The following is a 23,292-nucleotide window of genomic DNA, read 5'->3' on the forward strand; positions in this document are numbered from 1 at the left end:
GCGCAAACCAAATCAATAAACACTTATTGCGATTCCCCCAAAAAATATGTAAAAGCATACGTATCAGCCTAAACTGACGAAAAAGATGTTTTATATATTTTTGGGGGGGATATTCTAGCAAAAAGTAATTGTTTTATTTTCAAAATTGTCGCTATTTTTTTGTTTATAGCGCAAAAAATTAAAACCGCAGAGGTGATCAAATACCGCCAAAAGAAAGCTATTTGTGGGGAAAAAAAAGGACGTCAATTTTGTTTGAGAGCCACGTTGCACGACCGCGCAATTGTCAGTTAAAGTGACGCAGTGACTAATTGCAAAAAGTGCTCTGGTCTTTGGCCAGCCAAATGGTCCGGGGCTTAAGTGGTTAAGGCTACATTGCGATGCGACAATTTATTTTCAACACCCCCTAATGGCTAGGCTGGAATGTGACCTATGGCCTTTGGGTTCTGTGCCAAGGGGCTTTCCAGACCTTCGTGTACAGGATTGGTCATGGAGTGTTTCGAGTCTGGAGCTGTAGCACAGCCCCAGACGAGACCCTGCCTCTGAAGAATCACTTGGTGTGTAACACCGGTCTGAAGCATCAGGAGCTGCCTCACTATTGAACCATTGGGTGCCTTTTCACATTTTCTGCTACTACTGGTTCACCACGCTAAGGGTTAAGGCTGATTGAGCAAGGTCATCCATTGCTCAATCAGCCCTGGATATCTTTTTTTTTTTTTTTTAAGCTCGCTGAGGGGTGATAACAGTTTGATGGAAACATGTTTCCGTCAATTTGTCGTCATCCCTCAGCGAGCTTAAAGATCCATGTGCCTTGGGAGTTGCCTACGCTTCATAGTCACTGCTCTTTTCTGTATCTGGATTGGCCGGGATTTGCTGTGTACTGTCCCTCTATGTGTGTATCTGACCCTCTATAATTAAAGGGTCCCCTTGGTAAGGTGAGAGGCTATCTTTACTATTGGTGGAGGGTTCACATATACCCACAGAGTTACCTGCATGCTGCATCTATATATCACTGAAGGTCACATGGATATTGTTTGATATATGGACTTGATCTCAGCGCTACACATCTATTTTAAATTATTTTTTGCATTTATTTTTTTTTCAGAAAAAATTGCGTTTGAAAAATTGCTGTGCAAATACTGTGACAGAACATATTGCAATGACCGCCATTTTATTCTCTAGGGTCTCTGCTTTAGCTAGAGAGGGAGAGATAAAGAATTTATATTTGGAGGTTTTGAGTAATTTTCTAGCCAGTAATGATTCTTGCATGTAGGAGAGATGCCAGATTTGGCCTGGGCTAGAAGTGGTTAAAATACCGCATGCCAGGCCTACTCCTTGCCTCCATGCATTATTATTTTTTCCTTTACTGAAATGAATGCAGTTTTAGGAGTTTACTGTGTGTTTTTGCTTTTTGAGGTTTAATACCTCATAAGGTGATTGTTAGTTGACATTTTCAGCATTGCATGAGATTATTGGGAAACGTGTCAAGTTATTCAATTATCTCATGCCATATTTTTTTAATGACTTGAGCCCACGGTCTGAAAAATCAGGTTGACCAATAGTCTCAATGTTTAATTCCATAATTTAGTAACCACTGTTTTTTTTCCCCTTTTTTTTTGAAGGAACCACGTAAATTAAGTTATGCTGAAGTTTGTCAGAAACCTCCTAAGGAGCTTGCTCCAGCTCCAGTTCAGCCACTTCGTGAGCTTCGCTCCAACATAGCACCACCTGCCAAAAATGAAGAAAGCACTACTCCAGAGAAAATCACTGAAAAGCCCCATGAGAAACTTGAAGGAAAAGTAAAAGATTCCCCTGGATATCGCAACAATGGAACACAGAGAGGAGGTGCAGGGAAAATCAGGGAACAGAGACGACCGTTTGGGCGCAGGTCTTCACCTCAGGGAGCAACACGGCGTAATGGCAAGGAGCAATATGTGCCACCCAGATCACCAAAGTAAAAACTTATTGTCTTTAATTTAAAATTTCTAACTGGACTGATGACAGCAAAGACTGAAATTGGAAATGGTCATTAAATATGTGTAACACAATATGGACATAATGGAATCCAAAATTCATCTCAGAGATAATGGATTTGAGATGATAGTGAGTTCCAGATGCGATTTTGAAAAAAGCATATAAATCAGTATGTTTGTTTTTTTTTTTTTTTTTTTGTTGTTTTTTTGTTTTCATCTTTATTTTACGTTGCAGAAATTACCTGCCATATGTCAGTTTCAGGGTTGTGACATAAACCTAGAAGAGGGTTAAAGAAAATATTTTTGAAAAATAGATGTTAAAAAAAAAAAAATATAAAAAATATAGAAATTTAAAATTACTTTTTTAATCTATTTAAGGCTTTGCTGGTAGTATGTGTATGCCATTTTGGCCTTGAAGTTAAAATCATGGATGCGGTGTGTGGTCAGTGTGTAACTGTGGCCAGATACTGTTTTCGTCACAAATTATAAACCTGAATGTACAGATTATATGTAATGTCAGTTAGCTTGAAATATTAGTTTGTCTTTTGACCTTACTAAAATTTCTCTAAGCATTTTCACTATCTTTTTAGGAAAAAAAGCTTTGAAAGATAGCAAAAAGGCTTAGTTAAAGCAAAGGCATGTGCATCAGTAATTTTTTTTTTTTTTTTCTTAATTTAATTTTTTCCCATCTTGTGCATGATTCAGTCACAACTGTAAATCTATCCAAACTATGTGTATGTCTTGTTTCAGAAAGGGCTATGCATAACTGACCTATGAATTCATATGGTTCTCATTGGCGTGACTGATATAATTGTTCCTTTATCATTGAAAAATGTACGTTTTTGATACATTTTTTTTTTTTTTTTTTTCCTACCCTAGTACAAGATTATAAAGTAGTAGTCTGATTTGTTTACCTAAATGAGTTTAGCGCTGTTTAGCGCTTTTTGGTAGACATAATTACACTGAAATAGTTACATTTTAAAGTTTGCCCTACATGTTTTCATCTTAGCAAATTTAACGCTAGGAGTTCCTAAGCTTTTTTTTTTTTTTTTTTTTAATTTTCCCCCCTCTTTTTTTCATATTAATGGCGTGTCCTTTTGTAAAGCAAGGGTCCCTTTGCCTAAAGTCAAAATTACTTTTAAAAAAGCCTGGAAAATTATAAAACATTTTTACATGTTTAAAAGATTCAAGGTTTTTGATGTAGCATTGAAAGTGACAGTCACTTAAAAAAAAAAAAAAAAAAACAACCCAGCTGATGGTTCCTTGCAGTGGAAAGAGATGTACTCTCCTCTCTAGCAGGCTGTGCCTCATACATTTTTTATTGTATTTCATTATTGCAGCCTCTATCAAACTATTTGGCATGTGTCCCCCTCTGTTTGCTTTGGATCCATCTGTCTGATACCTATGTGACTTACAGGACTCAGTAATGGTATAAATGTTTGGCGGACAGCATCACAGTCTGCAATGATGGGCACGGGCATCTGACACATCCAACAGTGTTAAATGGCAAAGAGCCTGATGGAGGGTAGGTAGGAAACAAACTCAGAGGTTAAAAGTATGAAATTTATACTCGCCTAGGTGGGTGCAGTATCGAACCGTTGCATCTGCCCCCTCCGGCTCTGCAGTGAGAACTGAGCGATCAAACGATACCGATCGCTCAGTTCTCCCCCTCGGCTATGAGCAGATGACTTTGTCATCTGCTCATGCCCCTCCAGCGCTCACTGGAGCGCTGGGCTGTCGAGGGGTTGGCACAGGGTCTCAGCGGATCGCAAACTGATCTGAGTGACAGACTTTAGTCTGCTTTCCTCTGAAAACGGGTCACAGGAGTGCAGAACCGTACTTTAATATACTACCTTTGCTATTGCAGGGAATTTCAGCTGGGTTATAAAAACTGGCAGTTGCATTAATTTGCCACAATTTTAGGCTTGGCGCGTATACACCACAACCTTACAGTTCTCATGCAGCAAATTAGCCACAAAGACTGTAGCAGTCTTTCTGACCTTGATCTTGATTTTTGTTCTACATTATACACTAGATTAATGCCCGAACATATAATGCTGCTTATTTACTGACAACTGGTGCCTGGGCTGCACAGGTTTAGTAGCTGTGTTGCTAAAATTGCTTGTGACCAGTTGTCACTAAAAATTGTTTGCTGATGGGGAGAAATGGTATTCCTGCAGTAGCAAGAAACTGTGATAAAGTGCACACAAGTGTGCAATCATTTGTGATCAGTTACGTGCTATTGGGTGGCATTTGAGATTTGCTCCATTAGGTTTTTCACCATCTCGATTAACCACGGTTGGATTTAGTAATGCAGAAGTCAGCCACGCAGCTTAGAGTGAACACGTGCTTCATAGTAAACACACCATGTGCATAATGTGAGCGTTTCAAAGATTTTGCTATGCTGGCAGGTTCTTGATGATCTTGCACACCTGGATAACATCGGAGACTGTAAGTTTTGTAACCGTTAATGGCATTATATGACCATATGCTGCTGTGTTCCTAATACCTTGTAAGTAAGCCTAAATATCACTTGAAATCCTATGATTGGTAGGTTAGTAGTGGTGGCTGTTGGGATGTGCAGTATTGAAACTGGAAAAACGCCAGTTTAGCAAAGCGATTAGTGGCTGTATACAGTAACAATATCGTTGCAGTTAATGGTGTGTAGAATATCCACCTTCACGTTTAAAGCTGTATCCTAACATTTTAGATGTATAGTGTAGCCGGTATGAGTATCTTTTTTTATTCCCTAATCCATCTAGATTACTTATTTTAGCTTTGCTGGCCATTTGCATTTGTCATAGCAAATACATGTCTAAGTGTACTAGTTGTCATTCATCTTTACATGAAGACATGCTGGGCCTACTCTGATCTTGGTACAGTTCATTTAACATATCTTGGTCTCTGTATCTTGTTCTAGTGGAAATCTGAACATTTTGATGCAGTGCGTTTGACCATATGATTTTGAAATAGGACTTGAGTATTTCTTGTATGTTTAAATTTTTTTTTTTTTTTTTTTTTTTTTTTTTTTGATGTAAAATAAATTATCATTGATTGTGACTTGCAGAAATCCTATAATGTAAGTTAATATGTGAATTTGAGAGGATGCTTTGTGTGTGTGTGTGTGTATAGCATTTTTTGTTTCAGACTCCTAGTTCATGTACAGAAGAAATAATAAAATGTGTGGAAGCGTTTTTGCTTTTTCAGTATAAGCGCTACGTTAGGTTTTTTCCATTAAAAAAAGTATTTAAATTTCCTGTGCAAGATGTTTTGGTGCCCTTGTAGGTATTTTTTTTTCTCCTCTCATGTGTGTGGACTGGGGCTATCAAAGTATAACTAAGGCTGTGAAATATTTAGATTTGTGTATGAACTACAAATGCAGTATGTTGCATGACAAGCACACAGCCTTCATTTGGCTGACTGCATTCTGTCATATTCGCCACATAATATGTATATTCTCAGGCAAATTTCAGATAACGGACTATACGGTTGTCGGTTCTGTTAGGCAATCTTGTAACTTAAAGCATCTACTTTTAACCAAACCTTGCAATACTTGCCTAAACCTACAGCTTTGTTCATAGCAATCATAATCTATTTAATAGATCTTTTGCCTTGCGTGTTTCAGGAGCTGATTTTTCTTTTTCTCCTTCAGGTTTTTTTTTCTGTTCTCGCTCTTCTTTTTTTTTTTTTTTTTTTTTTTTTTTTTTAACTTTTTTTATTCTTTGTAATATTTCTACCACTAATACGTTTTACATTGCAAAGTTCTAGGCAAACAAGTATATTCTGCATCTAAAACGGTATGGTGTAACATTCCTTTTAGCCAACATGAAGCCTTTGCTCAAATTTATTGTTGTATTATGATCTGCTAAAACACAAATCACACACAGCATTTTAAGGTTAGTTTTACCCCCAGTAATGTTGCATAGTGCATCATTTGTTGCATATGCACTAGGTGATTTTGTTTTTATGTATTTTATTTACAATGCTTTTTTTTTTTTTTCCTTCGCCTTGCCCTAATTCTCCCTTTTTTAGTTTTATTCTGGTAACCGTGTGTGATTTTCATTAATCTGGCTTTGTTTTGTATATTGTGTCAGGGCTTTCTATACTATGGTACCATTCAATTGTCAGCTTGTATAATTTAAACGTGGATAATCAAGGAATTCATGACAATATTTGTATCCTCAATCTGGAACATGATTTTTTGTTTACCTGAGAAACACTTAAAAAGTAAAATAGACTTTTTGGCACTTAAAGAGCTGCTTATGCTTAAATTCTGAACTATACTCAAAATTCAACCTTGGAAAACTTAGGCCGAACAAAAATTGTAACAACTTTTTACCCGGTAATTCTAACTTTCCTTGGCATCTTGTCAGTTATATATGGGGCTTTTTAGTCAAAATGAACATGCATCATTTTCTTTTTCTTTTTCTTCCAGCTTATTTTAATTTAAAATTGTGAAGTAGGGTTCATGCTTTAAATGTATACATGTATTTGTATTCTATTCTGGACATTGCCAAGGTGCTATGAAATATTGAATAACAGATTTAGAAGAATAAAGCTGATTTAAAGGGTACAGAAGTCTTTTGGTGTGTGTGGGTTTTTTTTTTTTTTTTTGCAACTGTCAAAGCATTGTAAACAATCACCTTTTAAAACAGCCCATTCAGTTTAAGGGCTTAATGCAAACTGCATCTCAAAGAAGCTTCTCCTACAGGCTTTTTAGCTTTTTTGAGCTCTCCTTTCTTTTTTTTTTTTTTTTTTTTTTTTTTTCCTGGCAAAATCTTTTTATTGAACAAAAAAGAAAGATTGTATACAACAGGTCATCATGTCAGTCATCAAACTTTGTGAATGAAGTTGCCTATTATAAAAATACGATATCCCGTACAGGCATACATATTGATTCAAGACAATGTTATCGGTATCGTATAAAATAAATTATAGCTGCACAATATTCAATTTGAGGTGAGTTCGGTATCTTCAGCATTCAGTATACCTATTTTACAGATAGACCTTTAAAGAGGGAGATAGAAAATAAAGGCTTTGGATCAACCATATTGAATTGAATAAGTAAAGGGGAGTTCCATAGTATACATAATGTCGAAGTTTTAGGTCGTATACATGTTTTGGGTGTTTTTAACCACCTGTCCCAAATCTTATCGTACTTAGATGGACACCCTCTATGAGAATACATTAGCTTCTTGTATGGCAGAGTGTGATTGATTTCTATCAGCCATTGTAAGAATTCCGATGGAGTAGGTCTCATCCAATTCCTGGCTATGACTTTGCGAGCGGGAAAAAAGTGTTTCATGCAAAAATATTTTAGTGAATTTATCAAGATCTGGTAAAATTCCAAGGAGACAGAGCTTTGGCTGGAGTGTAATGGGGGAGCCCATTTTATTATGTAGGAACTGTACCACCTGTGTCCAGTAGGCTTGAATTTTAGGGCAGTGCCACATTAGATGAAAGTAAGTACCAGTTGCTTGATCACACATTAGGCAGGTAGTAGATTGAGTGCTCTTATATTTGGAGACTCTAAGGGGTGTGAGAGATGCTCTATGTATTATAAAAATTTGTGTTAAGTGATCTGATAGTTTAGGAGACACTAGTTTTACACGTGTCTAGAGCGTCACTCCATTCAGCATCCTCTATAGAGCCTACCTCTCCCTCCCACCTGGACTTTAACGCATAAGCTGATGTAGTTGCCTGTGGGAGCGTTGGCATGGTGTAAAATTGGGAAATCAATTTCTTAGGGTCAGGGCATTTTACTGCCGCCAGTAAAGGGTTATCGTTCAAGACTGTCATCCAAGGGGAACTGTGTATAAAAGGTGTGCCGTAATTGTATATATCTATAGAACATTTGATTTGGCAGCTCAAATTCGGTTTTTAAACTGTCAAAAGATTTCAATTTTCCATTAAGTGATTTGAGAGAGAAACTATTCCCCTTGAATTCCACAATCTATTATCCTGAATAAGATTAAATTCTGGTAAGGTTGGATTATGCCAAAGGTGGGTACAGCTATGAGGTGACATATGTAGTCTAACCGAGGCCATCCCCCACACCTTTCTATACTGGTATAGGAGAGCTTGCCGATCATTCTTTTGGCTCCCATCCCCCACCCGTTATCGCTACCATGGGGTCTAGGGTCAGCCGAGTCTATTTTGGGCAAAGAGTAAAGAAATCTATCCCTATCTACTTTGTCAATATGGAAAATTTGTGAAAGTTGGGCCGCAAGGTAATGAGCATTAAAGTCAGGTAGTGCCATTCCCACAAGATCCGTTGGATGTTTTAATTTATGCCAAGGGAGCTTGTGCCGGTTATTGCCCCATACAAACTGTTTAAGGCAGGTCTCAAGTATTTTGAAATGCTTAAGCACCAAGTACACCGGTGAGTGCCAGAGTATGTAAAGAATTTTGGGTAACAAGACCATTTTTATAAGATTTATACAGACCATCACTCCCAGTGGGAGACGAGTCCATGCCTGTGTCTTCTGCCTAAGCATTTCCTCTAGTGGTGTGATATTAAGTAAGGTGTAATCTGCCGGGTTTTGGGTGGCTCGTTTTCCTAAATATTTAATGGTGTCTACTCTCTGTAAGGGAAGTAATGCTTTATCTCTGGGTTGTGGAAAGCTATCTAAAGGGAGTATCTGGGATTTGTCCCAATTGATCCGGAGCCTGGAGAATGCGCCAAAGCGCTCTATAAGGGCCAGAGATAGGGGTAGGGAATCACCTGAGTCGTCTAGATACAGTAGGGTATCATCGGCATACGTGCTTATTTTTTCCACAATCTCTCCCCTCTGTAGACCTACTATTCCCAGGTGCTCCCGAATGGCTATTGCAAGTGGCTCTGCTGCCAATGCGTATAGCAACGGCGCTAGTGGACACCCCTGCCTCGTACCCCTGGAAAGAGGAAATTGTTCCGAAGGCCACCCATTAGCCAGAACCCTTGCAACTGGATCCTGGTAGAGGAGCTGAATCCATTTTATGAATCTAGGGCCTAGCCCTAATTTGTCCAGACAGGTCCACAAATACCGCCACTCGACTGAGTTGAATGCCTTGGCGGTGTCCAAGGCAATGACTATTCTGGACCCTGAATTATGTGCTGTCTGCAAGTTAATAAAGAGTCTTCGAAGGTTAAAAGACGTGTTTCTCCCTGGCATAAAGCCAGCCTGATCTCCATGAACTAGTGACAGGATAAATGTATTTAGGCGAATAGCTAGAATCTTAGTAAGAATCTCAACGTCTACCTGAAGTAGGGAGATGGGACGATAAGATTCTGGGATGTGTGGATTTTTACCGGGTTTGGGAATTAATACAATTGTAGCATCCCTCATAGATGCTGGGAGCTTTGAGCTTTCAAATATGTAGTTATATAGTGTAAGTAATCTAGGGATCAGCTGTTCCGAGTATGTGGAATAGAATTCCATTGGCAGACCATCTGAGCCTGGGGCCTTAGATCTAGGGAATTCAGCAATTGCTCTGGCGATTTTGTCCCTCGTCAGAGGAGCCTCTAGTTCTCTAGTTTGTTCCTCTTAGTTTAGGGATTGATATTTCATCTAGAAAGGTCTCCATTGAGGCAGTGTCTCTCGGAGCCGTGGTAGTATAGAAGGCAGCAAAGAAATCTCTGAATAAAGACGTGACTTCAGCGGGTTCTGTTACCAGAACATCCCCATGGGAGCGAAGTGAAATCACTACCGGAGGTGTCTTCACAATGTACCATATATGCAAGCAATTTCCCGGCCCTTTCACCATATTAAAACTATTTTTGTCTATGAAAAAAAGAGTTTACGTTTGGATTTTTCAAAATGCAACTGATCTAATGCCCTAGAGTATATTAAGGTTATCCACTTTACTGGAGGTGGGGTCTTCTAAAAAGGCCGCCTCCGCTGCGAGTAGGCGTTTAGTGGCTATGTCTATAGTTATCTCAGAGGTGCGTTTATTTTTTTTAAATGTTTCCCAAACTATTTGTGGTGATGCAGACTCCCCATTAATCTCAAAAAATTGTTCCCACTCAGTAGCGATGTCATCATCCTCTGGAAATAAGGTTAACTAGAAGGGGTTCAATCTCCATGAGTTTGGGGGTCAGGTATGCGGCAGGGAGAGTGTGACCCAGTACGGACAGTGGTCAGAGTGATCTAGGGGATAATCCCACATCGAGCAATCTAGGGAGTAGTGATTTGGATAGAAGATCTATGTGGGACATAGTGATGAGATGTTGAAAAACATGAATAGGCCCGTAACGTGGGGTGTTTATACCTCCACGTATCTACCAGGTTAAAGTCATTAAGGAGCCTTGCGAATTTTGTTGGGCGTTGGGGTGGGAGAAGTGGAACTAGCCAGTCTGTCTAGTGCTGGGTCTAGTACATTATTAAAGTCGCCCAGCCAAATCGCTGGGACATTGGGATGCATAGCCATGAAACTGAACCCCTCAGTCAGTATAGAAAATTGAAACGGTGGTACATTGCCAATAATTGTATGGGGTCTCCATGTATTTTAGCTCTTAAAAAGACATATCTACCCATTGGGTCTGTCTCCGAACCCTGGAGCTCAAAATGTGTGTTTTTAGCAATTAATATCGATACTCCTCTAGAGTGAGTGGTATGCCCATCCCATCCATGGGCGTTTGAGCACCCTTTGTAGCGAACCGTCTGCATGGGTTTCCACAAGTACCACCACATCCACTCTTTGTTTTTTAAGTTGAGCAAAAACAGCTGACCTTTTAATTGGGTCTCTAACCCCACGTACATTGCATATTAATAATTTCAATGTCACCATGGGGCTGGATGTTTATAATATGAAGCTCCAGAGTTCAGATCAACCCTAAAGTGAACTGATAGTTTAAGCAGTCTCCAATAGGTGGCTGTCAGCAACAGTGTCATTATATTACTATGATACCAAAAAGAACAGATCTGTGCACAATAAAAGATTTTGCCTTGTAACATTAACCATAAATCCTTCCCCGCCCTACACTGCCCCAACTGGTGCGGGCTTTTTTTCCCTAACTGCTAACATGGCATAAACATTGTCCAACCTGAGAAGAAAACGTTAAAGATTAAGAAAACATATGAGAAGATTAATATGAGCTGTAAGTTTAACACTGCAGCAGTGGCTACAAGCATAGCCAGCACAGCTATAAATTGTGCATGTCTTCTCAGGTTGCAAACTGGTTAGTGGGGCAGCTTTACGCTGTGTAACAGTTAGTAGGACTGTGTTCACTGTAATAGTGAGCTCACAGGCATGGTGCTTCCCTGTGCCGAGGGAAAACATTGAGTAAACATCTTAGAGAACATACATGTAGTAGTCATACCCCAAAATGAGTATGTATGTTAGGGATTTAGTCCGTTGAAAAACCCTGAGTATTTGTTCAAGGGAATGGTGAAATGTGACGATCATGTCCTCAGTCATCAAGGGTCTGCTGCGTTCAAAAGGACATATATACTGTTCCAGGCATAGTCACTGGTAGAGTGTAGCACCTTTCAGTTCAGGGGCAAACAGTATCAGAGAGTAATGTCCAGATGCAGACCGATGCCCCATTCCGTTATATAGACATATTCAAGATGCAAAGCATGGCACATGAAGAATAAATTTGAGGTATAGGGGGAAAAAAGACAAGGTTACTTATCTGCGTTCTTCCCTCTGCTCGAGCCATGAGATGACTGCCCCTGGATCCTCAAAAAAGTAAGCACGATCATATCCCTCTACCCGCAGACATGCTGGAAAACGCATTGCATATTTTATATACTTGATGCGGAGTCGTCGTTTAGCTTCCATGAAGGTTTTGCGCTTGCGTTGTACTTCTATCAAAGTCCGGGAATACAGCGACCATCTTATTACCAAAGGGAATGTTGCCTTTTTCTCTGGTGAGGTGAAGTATAGTATCCCTGTCTTTAAAATTAAGAAATTTTGCAATAAATGTGCGGGGGGGGGGGCCCCGGTGGTGGTCTGCCTGACATATGATGTGCCTGTTCCACAACAAATGTAGGAGAGAATGCCTCTCTGTTATAGGTATCACAAAGCAGAGTTTCAAGGAATGTGGTGGGATTCCCCCCCCCCCCCCCCTCTACCCCCTCAGGGAGACCTATAAATCTGAGGTTGCAGCGTCTGATTCTGTTCTCTAAATCATCTTGCTTTTGCAGGATTTGATTAACCTGCAGCTGCATGGCCTCAGTGGAATGTTTGAGAGGGGGGAGGGAGTCATCCACTATGCCCAGACAAGTCTCAGCTTCAGTGACTCTCAATTTCTAAAAATCCTGCCTTACCAGGGAAATGTCCACTTTCACTTCTTCAATCCATGCTGTGAGTGTAGACTGACATGCAGCAACAGCTTCCTGACACACATTAATAGCCTCCAGTACTTTGCTGTGTCTGTGTTAACAGGAGCCTCCTCTCCCCTCGTGGCACCGCCATCTTGTTCAAGGGATTCTTTCTCCTCCTGACGGCGGTATTGATCGAGCTTGGAGGTTGTTGTAGCTGGCTTTTTCAGCGGCGACATGATCCCGGTAGCTGCCCAGTGTAGTGAGGGTCATTTTGGGGTCTTTGACTGCAGTTATTGTCCCAGGATATGCTCGGAAGGATAGATTGTCAGCGGAGCTCAGCTGCCAAGCGTCCTATCCCATGCCTCTCCAGGCCACGACCCAGCTCTCCTTTTTTTCTGACTGGAAACTCGCCTCCATGTTAGCCAATGGGTCCATGCACACTATGGCTTTTTCAGAAATTTACAGGCATATCCTCTTATAGGCAGTACACACCACGTAGTGTATTCTGTCTAGTTGATGGCCTCCTATAGTGTTTGGTCTACCATATCTGATTTCTAGAAAGTACATGGGAAGGTGACTATTCCTTCATGTTCTCGATCCCTTATGTGGACATTGGAAGTTTTGTACAGTCTAGTCACAAAGATGTACAGAGATTGACATACATGGCAACCATGCAGGAGGATGTTTTTGATTAGTTTGTGGTTTTAATGTCAAGTCCAGTTACATTTTTTTGTTTTTCTCCTGCTGCTCCTAGGGACATTTAATATATTCCCTGCCACCCCCTCTAAATGCCCCTGCATGTTAGCCCATTTGTCCATGCACACAGGTGTTTAACCACTTGCTAACCATCCACAGTACACTTACTATGGCCGGCACAAGCAGGGTGGTTTACGTCATGTATGTATGTCATCAAGCCTGTTCTGGGTTAGGGCAAAGCAGCACACACCTTGCATGATTGCAGATCCTGTACGGTTGCTGTGGGAACGTGCGATTGCTGTGCGATCACATCTACAAAGCTGTTATGAATTTTATTTCACAGCACCCTGTACCATGTGATTAACTGTAGCAAATCACAGATCACTAGTAATCACAACTGTTATGAATGTAACCCATTCATGACGGTCAAAACATTGCTGTTACAGGGATAATCATTTTAACAGCAATCAAAGTATTTAAAGTGGAGTTCCACCCACTTTTACAACTCTTCAGCATCCCTCACTAGACTGTAAACAAATTGGATATTTTTTTATTTATTTTTTTTCTCAGCACCTACGGTATATCTGCTGTACTCATTTTTCACTTCCTCCTCCCTGGCCGTGGCCCATCACATCATTTCCTGTTTGCAATGCCTTCTGGGAAGGGGTTGCAACTTCCTTTGAAACTGCCGTTGCTATGGAAACCTGACCTGAAACCTATTACACTGCTTGTGCTGCACTGAGCATGTGCGAGATCTGCAAGGATGAGATACAGGAAGAAATACAGTCTGGCTTCAGATGCCCCCACTTAAGCTGGCCACGGCCAAAATCCTCTATCTGTACAAAAGTACAGGAAACTAATTATAAGCTCCTAACAAGGTGGTATTTAACCCCCCAGGCCTTGCATACGTACTACCCGAACACCTCAGCACGTTGCTGGAGGTGTCGGGTGGAAAGGGGTACGTTGTTGCATATATTTTGGTCCTGCTCGAAGCTATCCTATTTCTGGTCCACAGTCAGGGCAACTATTCAGAGGTTTACGGAATATAACATCCCAGACGACCTGGCCTTTTTCCTTTTTACATGTAAATACAATATCAACTAAAAGATATAAAAAAAGTCAGTTATACGCCACTTTGTTAATGCCGCTAAATCTTGTATCCCACTTCAATGGAAAAGTCAAATTCCACCAACAGTGGCAAGCTGGGTCCGAAGGGTAGAGGATATTAGTAGAATGGAAGACCTGGTGCTCACTGCAAGACACCAACAGGAAAAATATAAAAAGACATGGGCACTGTGGCATCATTTCATTCTTTCTTCGGAGGGCATCGCCCTTAGAACTTCTTGATAAGGTCAATTCCCCAGTTAATGCAGAATCCAAGGTCGTCCTGAATCAACCAGAGCCCTTCAAATCCCCTCCTTCCCCATAACCACCCCATATCCCCCTCCCTCCTTTCCTATCCCTCCCTTCCCTTATGTGTTATCTAGTTTCCTTCTGTTGCCCCTCCCCCTTAGGCATTGAGGTTTCGCCTGGGTGGGGGGTGATTGGAGGATAGTGGAGGATAATTGAGGCATTTCTTTGTCTACCTCCTCCTTATGGAGACTCTCTGATGTGGGGAGCTTCGGCCTCTCAACGAGTAATTGGGAGGTATTTATCTTTCGACGCATACTAATAATTTTGAAATGTGGATGAACTCTGCCTCTCCTTCCCTTCATGTGATAAGTCAATTGTGTTCCTTCCCTCCCTGTCCTAGTTGTTTCCAATGTATGTGTTGTATTGTCTAAGCCCATGTTGGGCATTTCTAAAAATAAATAAAATTTTTATATTTGGAAAAAAAAAAAAAAAGATGGCCACGGCCTGCTGTAAGTTTATAAAATAACAAACTACTGCTATAAACTAACAAAACAGACCTTAGTTTACAGACTAACTTTACTAGAATACATTAAGCCTGTGTATTATAGGGGTATTTTTATTTAAAAAGTATAATTTTGGCCGGAACACCACTTTTAATAAAATCCCTGATCGCCCTCCTTAGTAGTACATTGTTACTATGATGTAATTGGCAAATTTTAACCTCCTCTACAAGAAAACTTGAGCATGTTACAAAATAACTCGCTAGAATAGAAAAAGTTAATATAGAGGGTATACCACCTACCTTTCTCATCTTGGCTTAATCTATCAGTCATGCATATGCACTGGTTCCAGCAATAATGATTTTTGGTCAGAAGAGACGAGCAGTAACCTCTAGTTGGTCAGTCAGTCAATTAATTCAGTCGCTGGCTAAAAAAGCAAAGCTCAAATAAGTGGATTGCAACCATTGCTGCACAAAACCGATTTAGAGACAAAACTACAACTGCATTTTGGCTGCTGTCAAGTAAAAACCTTCACAGTTCCAGTATTTAAGTGATACAAAAGTTAAAAAAAAAAAAAAAAAAAAAAAAACAACCTTTAAAGCGGGGGTCCACCCACACCGCCAAAAAAAAAAAAATATTAAAAGCCAGCAGCTACAAATACTGCAGCTGCTGACTTTTAATACATGGCCACTTACCTGTCCCAGGGTCCAGCGATGTCGGCAGGCGACGCCGAGAACCCGCTCGGTTCTCGGCAGCTGCCGCCGCCATCCTAGGTGAGGGAATCAGGAAGTGAAGCGTTGCGGCTTCACTTCCTGGTTCCCTACTGTGCATGCGCGAGTCGCGCTGTGCATCGTAAGTGGTCCCCGCTCTCTCCTGGGAGCTGTGTGTTTCCCAGGAGACAGCACGGTGGGGACGGGAAGAGGCGTAGACTCCCATGGGAGTCTATGCCGGAAGTGGGTGCAAATACCTGTCTTAGACAGGTATCTGCACCCCCCTCCCCCCTGAAAGGTGCCAAATGTGACACCGGAGGGGGGGAGGGTTCCGAAAAGCGGAAGTTCCATTTTTGTGTGGAACTCCACTTTAAAGTGGATGTAAACCCCATTCCTGAAATCTGACCTAGGCATGTATATGTTTTTACTTATCTCTCTTCAAAGTTCTGAGTCACGTGTTTTTCTGCTGCTCAGTTCCTCTGTTAGCATGATAAGTTCTCCAACAAAGGAGATTAAAGCAGCTGGAAATTTGTGTCGGGGAGGGAACTGAGGCTGCATTCACACTATAGTGTTTAGAATCGTGGGCAGATTTCCCACAAATCTGCCAACGATTTGACAGGGCCGAGGTGTGAATGACAAATTACAGAACTCGCATTTGAGATGCTGATCTTTCGAATGACACCTCAAATCGTGGTACGTGTTTGCCGCGCCATTTAACGTGCTGCAATTATGGCAATCTGCATCGCAGGAAGAATGTCGCCCAAAAAAAAAAAAAAAAAAAAATCAGCGTCTTTTAGGCGACAACCTTCCTTCGATGCAGATTGCTGCGAATGCAACATGTTTTTATTGTGCGACAATCCTGGAAGACCCGCACTGTGATTTGAGGTGTCATTCCAATGAATGGAATCTCAAATGAGTGTTCCACGATTTGTCATTCACACATTTGCAGCAAATCTGCCTGCAATTCAAAGCTGTAGTGTAAATGCAGCCTTACAGAGATAAGCAGAGAGCTTGTCTTGTCACTGCACAGTTCTGTAAATTTCTTTGTTCCTCTGCTTATGGGTGGGGGGTGCGTGCCTATCCCTCCAATCAGCTCACACACAGTGTAAGCCCAGACTCCCCTTCCACTGCTGAAACAGGAAGAAAGATTTCTAACACAATGTGCACTTTCTAAAGAGTCGAGAAAGCTGAAGACAGAAGATATACGTGTAAAACTTATGGAGGGAGATTTGTTTCATCCCTGTGTATCATCTGAGGCTGTTCACTTCACTGGGTCTGTGAAGGTTTACATCCACTTTTAAAAGAGAAGCGCCAGTCTCCTGTGTAAATATTAAAAATTAGCAGTTACAAAAACTGTAGCTGCTGACTTTTTTTTTTTTAATAAACAGACACCTGTTTACCAGCGCTGTGCTCACCCCAGCCGTTCACTTTCATGTTATTTGTCCCCAGCGCCGGCATGTTAACTGTGGGCACCTGGCTGTGACAGCTTGTGGCTTCACAGCTGGGTGCCCACTGCTCTAGCCCGAGTGGTGCTGCGAATCGTTCCATAGTCTTTTGGGACCTGTCCCATGTCCCAGAAGACTGTGGGGAGGAGAACTTAAGCTTCCGCTCACCTAGGCTATTGGAGCAGAAGTGGGAGCTGGGTACCTGTCAAAATCTCCCTTTGTGTGAAATCCCTGGTGTTCCTGCCAGTCTGTTTTCCTACTAAAAACTGACCACACTAAGCATGAGAGCACAGTGTGGTCAATTTTCTGGCTGTTCTCCAATGATAAGACTTGTGCTGACATGACCCTCCCCTTCTTCAGCACATACAGTACCTTTCAAAAGTATTTTTGGCTTTTTACCTTGAATTGTATGTGATGGATTGGAACACAATAGTCTTAAGTTGGTGAAGTAAAATTAGAAAAATATATACATTATTTTTCAGAAATAAAAAAACTGATAATTAGCATGTGTGTATGTATTCGCCCTCTTTGTTAGGAAGCCCATAAAAAAAGCCCTGGTGCAACCAATTACCTTCAGAAGTCACATAATTGGTGAAATGATGTCCACCTGTGTGCAATCTTAAATGTCACATGATCTGTCATTACATATACACACCTTTTGAAAGGTCCCAGAGGCTGCAACACCTAAGCAAGAGGCACCACTAACCAAACACTGCCATGAAGACCAAGGAACTCTCCAAACAAGTAAGGGACAATGTTGTTAAGTACAAGTCTGGGTTAAGTTATAAAAAAAACATTATCCAAATCTTTGATGATCCCTAGGAGCACCATCAAATCTATCATAACCAAATGCAAAGAACATGGCACAACAGCAAACCTGCAAAGAGATGGCCGCACACCAAAACTCGTGGACCGGGCAAGGAGGGCATTAATCGGAGAGGCAGCACAAAGACCTAAGATAACCCTGGAGGAGCTGCAGAGTTCCACAGCAGAGACTGGAATATCTGTACATAGGACAATAGGCCATATGCTCCATAGAGTTGGGCTTTATGGCAGAGTGGCCAGAAAAAAGCCATTACTTTCAGCAAAAAACAAAATGGCACGTTTTGAGTTTGCGAAAAAGCATGTGGGAGACTCCCAAAATGTATGGAGGAAGGTGCTCTGGTCTGATGAGACTAAAATTGAACTTTTTGGCCATCAAAGAAAACGCTATGTCTGGCGCAAACCCAACCCCTCACATCACCTAAAGAACACCATCCCATTTTCAGCAGTCCGGGACTGGGGAACTGGACAGAGTTGAGGGAAAGATGGATGGTGCTAAATACAGGGATATTCTTGAGCAAAACCTGTACCACTCTGTATGTGATTTGAGGCGAAGACAGAGGTTCACCTTCCAGTAGGACAATGACCCCAAACACACTGCTCAAGCAACACTTGAGTGGTTTAAGGGGAAACATGAAAATGTGTTGAAATGGCCTAGTCAAAGCCCAGACCTAGGTCCAATAGATAATCTGTGGTCAGACTTAACGATTGCTGTTCACAAGCACAAACCATCCAACTTGAAGGTGCTGGAGCAGTTTTGCAAGGAGGAATGGGCAAAAATCCCAGTGGTAAGATGTGGCAAGCTCAAAGATTTATCCAAAGCGACTTGGAGCTGTGATAGCTGCAAAAGGTGGCTCCACAAAGTATTGACTTTAGGGGGTTGAATAGTTATGTACATTGACCTTTTCTGTTATTTTGTCCTATTTGTTTGCTTCACAATAAAAAAAAAAAAAAAAAAAAATTCTTCAAAGTTGTGGGCATATTCTGTAAATTAAATGATGCAAATCCTCAAACAATCCATGTTAATTCCAGGTTGTGAGGCAACAAAACACGAAAAATGCCAAGGGGGTGAATACTTTTGCAAGGCACTGTAGATATCAGCCCACCTCTACTCTTAAAGCGGGGTTCCACTCAAATTTTTAACTTAATCTTACCCCCTTCAGTTAATTGCATAGATGTTCAAATACTGCATGAAACATTTTTTTATCGCTGTAATTACCTTTTATATTGTACTTTATTGTGGCACTTCCTGTCTCTCCTCCCATGGGAGTAGGCGTGTTTATTGCCTTTCCCCGGCACCACACTGTCTCCTGGGAGCTTAGTGTCAGGCTTCCCAAGATTCAGTGTGGAAACAATGATCATGCATGTGAACAAGCTGTGAATGAACAGCATTCACCGCATCCCGGAAATCAATGCTTGTGGGCTTCACATGCAAGATGGAAACAGCCAGCATCACATTTTTTAAGTTATTCTTCAGTACGAAAACAGACAGAGGCGGAAATATTACACCCAAACTGTGAGTATTATTTTGGGATTAGCAAAGTGTCTCAATGACCTAAAAAAAAAAAAAAAAAAAAGATTGGTCGCCGGACTCCCGCTTTAACCACTAGACATCCGCGCTATGGCCGAATGACGGCCACAGCGCGGACCTGCATTCCCGGGAGGCCGTCATATGATGGCCTCCGCTGTGCGCGCGCCGGGCGCGCTGTGATCACCGAGTCACTGAGACTCGGCTGATCACCGATCTAAGTAAGGGGCCGGTCCCGGCCCCTTACCATGTGATCAGCTGTCAGCCAATGACAGCTGATCACGTGATGTAAACAAAAGATCGGTAATCTTTTTTTTTTTTTTTTTATTTTTTACTCACGCTGACAGCGCGAGTAGAAAAAAAAGGCGATCACCCTCTCAGATGTCACAGACATCGGTCCCGAAGTGGAAGCACAACGTCTGCCTCATCAGTGCCACCTAACAGTGCCCACTATCAATGCCAACAAGTGCCACCTATCAATGCCCACCTGTAGTGCCAATCAGTGCCACCTGCCAGTGCTGCCCATCACTGCCACCCATCAGTGCCCATCACTGCCACCCATCAGTGCCCATCACTGCCGCCTCATCAGCGTACATCAATGAAGGAAAAAATTACCCGATTTAAATTTTTTATAACAAAATAAAAATTTTTTTTTTTTAAAAATTCAGCTTTTTAAATTTTTTTAACAAAAAGTAAAAACAGCAGAGGTGATCAAATACCACCAAAAGAAAGCTCTATTTGTGGTGAAAAAAGGATAAAAATTTCATTTGGGTACAGTGTTGTATGACCGCGCAATTGTCATTCAAAATGCATCAGCGCTGAAAGCTGAAAATTGGTCTGGATAGGAGGGGGGTTTAAGTGCCCTGTAAGCAAGTGGTTAAGCCTCGTACACACGATCGGATTTTCGGCAGGGAATTGTGTGATGACAGACTGCCTAAAATTCGACCGTTAATATGCTCCATCAGACAATTGTTTCCCAACTTTCCGCCAACAAATGTTGGATGGCAGGCTAGTAAATTTTCGGCGAACAACGGTATGTTGTCAGATTTTTGTGTCGTCTGTACACAAGTCCGTCACACAAGTCCAAATACAAACATGCATGCTCGGAATCGGTGCTCACCAAACACGACATTAGCAGACGGTGCCCAAAGGGTGGCGCTCAAGAGCTGAAATTCCACATAGCACGTCACTACATTCGTGTTTGTTGGCTGACAATTGTGTGCCGTTAGTATGCAAGACAAGTTCCTGGCACACGCCCTTGGGACAAAAGTCTGACACTGTTGGCCAACAATTCGATCGTGTGTACGAGGCTTTTGAGTCCTGGCTTCCGACATCACCAAAATGGAGCAGTGCAGTAAGAGAGGTGTAACCTTCACAGAACGCGCAGTGCGGCAAGAAAAGACTTGTGAGCGAGAGCAGCAACTGGAGTTGTATGTGCTGCAGAGAATGCTGAAGGATTAGAGTCTGCAATGAAAGCCTACATTTAGTGTGTGTGGTTATTTTTATTTTTAAATTGGCACAAAGGACAGTACTTAAATTCAATGAGAAGTGTTCCTTGTGCTGGTGGCTGCTGTTTTAGTTGAAGTCTGAAGTCCTCTGTACCCCACCACTTTCCAGTGCTGTGGGGATTATTACAAGCTGCTGGACCTATCATAGACATTCAACAAGAGTGCCAACTATGCCTGCCCTTTCTGCCTTCATCCATTCACAGAAACTGTACTATTACTTCCAACAATTAAAAATGCTCTATGAATGGAAGAGATGGATTTACATTCATCCAGCTCATCCTCCATTCATAGATGGCTTTTCATTGCTGGAACCTATTGTACAGCTTCTATAAATGGAAAAGGAGGGCGGACATAGTCGGCACTCTTGATGAGTGCCTATGACAGGTCCAGTGTCTCTAATAATCACGCCAAAAACAGGAAGAAAACCGCTGGGTAATGAGGAATATTTGTTGCAGAGGACTGAAGATGTCAACTAAGACAGCCGCCACCAGGACCTTTCATTGAATGCAAGTCTGTAAGTCCCTTGTGCTGAAAAAAATAAAAATAAACGTAGGCTTTAAGGTTACCCTTGGGAATAGTATGACCCTGATTTGTATGTGGGTACACATGTCATGTTGGGCACATTAGTTGAATAGACTGTTTTTATTATGCTGGGATCCAGGGACACACATAGGTTGTAAGCTCTTCTCTGCAAACTGAACTTACTTTATATGAAGAAGGAACTTTTGGGTGTATTAGATGAATTTATTACACACATTGCTGTATGTGGAATAAGTTGTATTACACTGCTAGCAGTGAAATAATTACATTAGTTGTAATATTTTTGATATCTTTAGATATATATATATCACGCGTACACACACACTTCTAAATAAATGTAAACATTTTAAAATGTATTAAAACATGTCAGTAGGACAGTGGATGGTGTCAGCAGGGCAGGGCTTGTCATCAGCAAGCTAAAATAAGTGCAAACCTTGCTGCACAAAACAGGTTTGGAGACAAAACTACAACTGCATTTTGGCTGCTGTCAAGTAAAAACCTTGGCAGTTCCTGTATTTACAGTGGTACAAAAGTCTAAATGTTGTGTGGGGTTTTTTTTTTTTTAACCTTAATGTGGATGTAAACCCCATTCATGAAATCTGACCTGGGTGTGTGTGTGTGTGTGTATTTATATATATATATATACATACATACACACACACACACACACACACAGTGCCTTGAAAAAGTATTCATACATACCCCTTGAAATTTTCCACATTTTTTCATGTTACAACCCAAAAATGTAAATTATTTTATTTGAATTTTATGTGATAGACCAACACAAAATGGCACATAATTGTGAATTGGACAGAAAATGATAAATTGGTTTTCAAAATGTCTTACAAATAAACATCTGAAAAGTGTGGCGTGCATTTATATTCAGCCCCCCAAGTCAATACTTTGTAGAACCACCTTTCACTGCAATTACAGCTGCACGTCTTTTTGGGGATGTCGCTACCAGCTTTGTACATCTAAAGAGACATTTTTGCACATTCTTCTTTGGAAAATAGTTTAAGCTCTGTCAGATTGGATGGAGAGCGTCTATGAACCGCAATTTTCAAGTCTTGCCACAGATTCTCAATTGAAATTAGGTCTCGACTTTGACTGGGCCATTCTAACACATGAATATGCTTTGATCTAAACCATTCCATTGTAGCTCTGGCTGTATGTTTAAGGTCATTGTCCTGCTGGAAGGTGAACATCTGCCCCAGTCTCAAGTCTTTTGCAGACTAACTTTTTTTTTTTTCTAAGATTGCCCTGTATTTGGCTCCATCTATCTTCCCATCTACTCTGACCAGCTTCCCTGTCCCTGCTAAAGAAAAGCATCCCCACAACATGATACTGCCATTACCATGTTTCACGGTGGGGATGGTGTGTTCAGGGTGATGTACAGTGTTAGTTTTCCGCCACACATAGCATTTTGCTTTTAGGCCAAAAAGTTCAAATTTGGTCTCATCTGACCAGAGCACCTTCTTCCACATGTTTGCTGTGACCCCCACGTGGCTTCTCGCAAACGGGGCTTCTTATGGCTTTCAACAATGGCTTTCTTCTTGCTACTGTTCCATAAAGGCCAGATTTGTGGAGTGTACAACTAATAGTTGTCCTGTGAACAGATTCTCCCACCTGAGCTGTGGATCTCTGCAGCTCCTTCAGAGTTACCATGGGCCTCTTGGCTGCTTCTCTGATTAATGCTCTTCTTGCCCGGCCTGTCAGTTTAGGTGGACAGCCATGTCTTGGGAGGTTTGCAGTTGTGCCATACTCTTTCCATTTTCGGATGATGGATTGAACAATGCTTTTGTGTGATCTTCAAAGCCTGGGATATTTTTTAAAACCTAACTGCTTTAAACTTCTCCAACTTTATCCCTGACCTGTCTGGTGTGTTCCTTCGTCTTTAGGATGCTGTTTGTTCACTAAGGTTCTCTAACAAACTTCTGAGGGCTTCACAGAACAGCTGTATTTATACTGAG

The 23,292-nt window shown here is 41.3% G+C and overlaps 1 protein-coding gene across 2 annotated transcripts in view; it reads left to right on the top strand.

The window, feature by feature from the left end:
• The window catches only part of LARP4 (La ribonucleoprotein 4), an 83,657-nt gene extending 80,610 nt beyond the window's left edge, over positions 1 to 3,047 (top strand). For both annotated transcript variants that reach the window (XM_073613682.1, XM_073613681.1), the window contains exon 16: positions 1,620 to 3,047. In XM_073613682.1, coding sequence (XP_073469783.1) covers positions 1,620 to 1,955 — 336 coding nt within the window. In that variant the 3' untranslated portion in view covers positions 1,956 to 3,047. The remainder of the gene's footprint in view (positions 1 to 1,619) is intronic.
• Positions 3,048 to 23,292: the final 20,245 nt, after the last annotated feature.

This window comes from Aquarana catesbeiana, linkage group LG02 (genome assembly GCF_042186555.1).
Source record: "Aquarana catesbeiana isolate 2022-GZ linkage group LG02, ASM4218655v1, whole genome shotgun sequence".
NCBI lineage: Eukaryota > Metazoa > Chordata > Amphibia > Anura > Ranidae > Aquarana > Aquarana catesbeiana.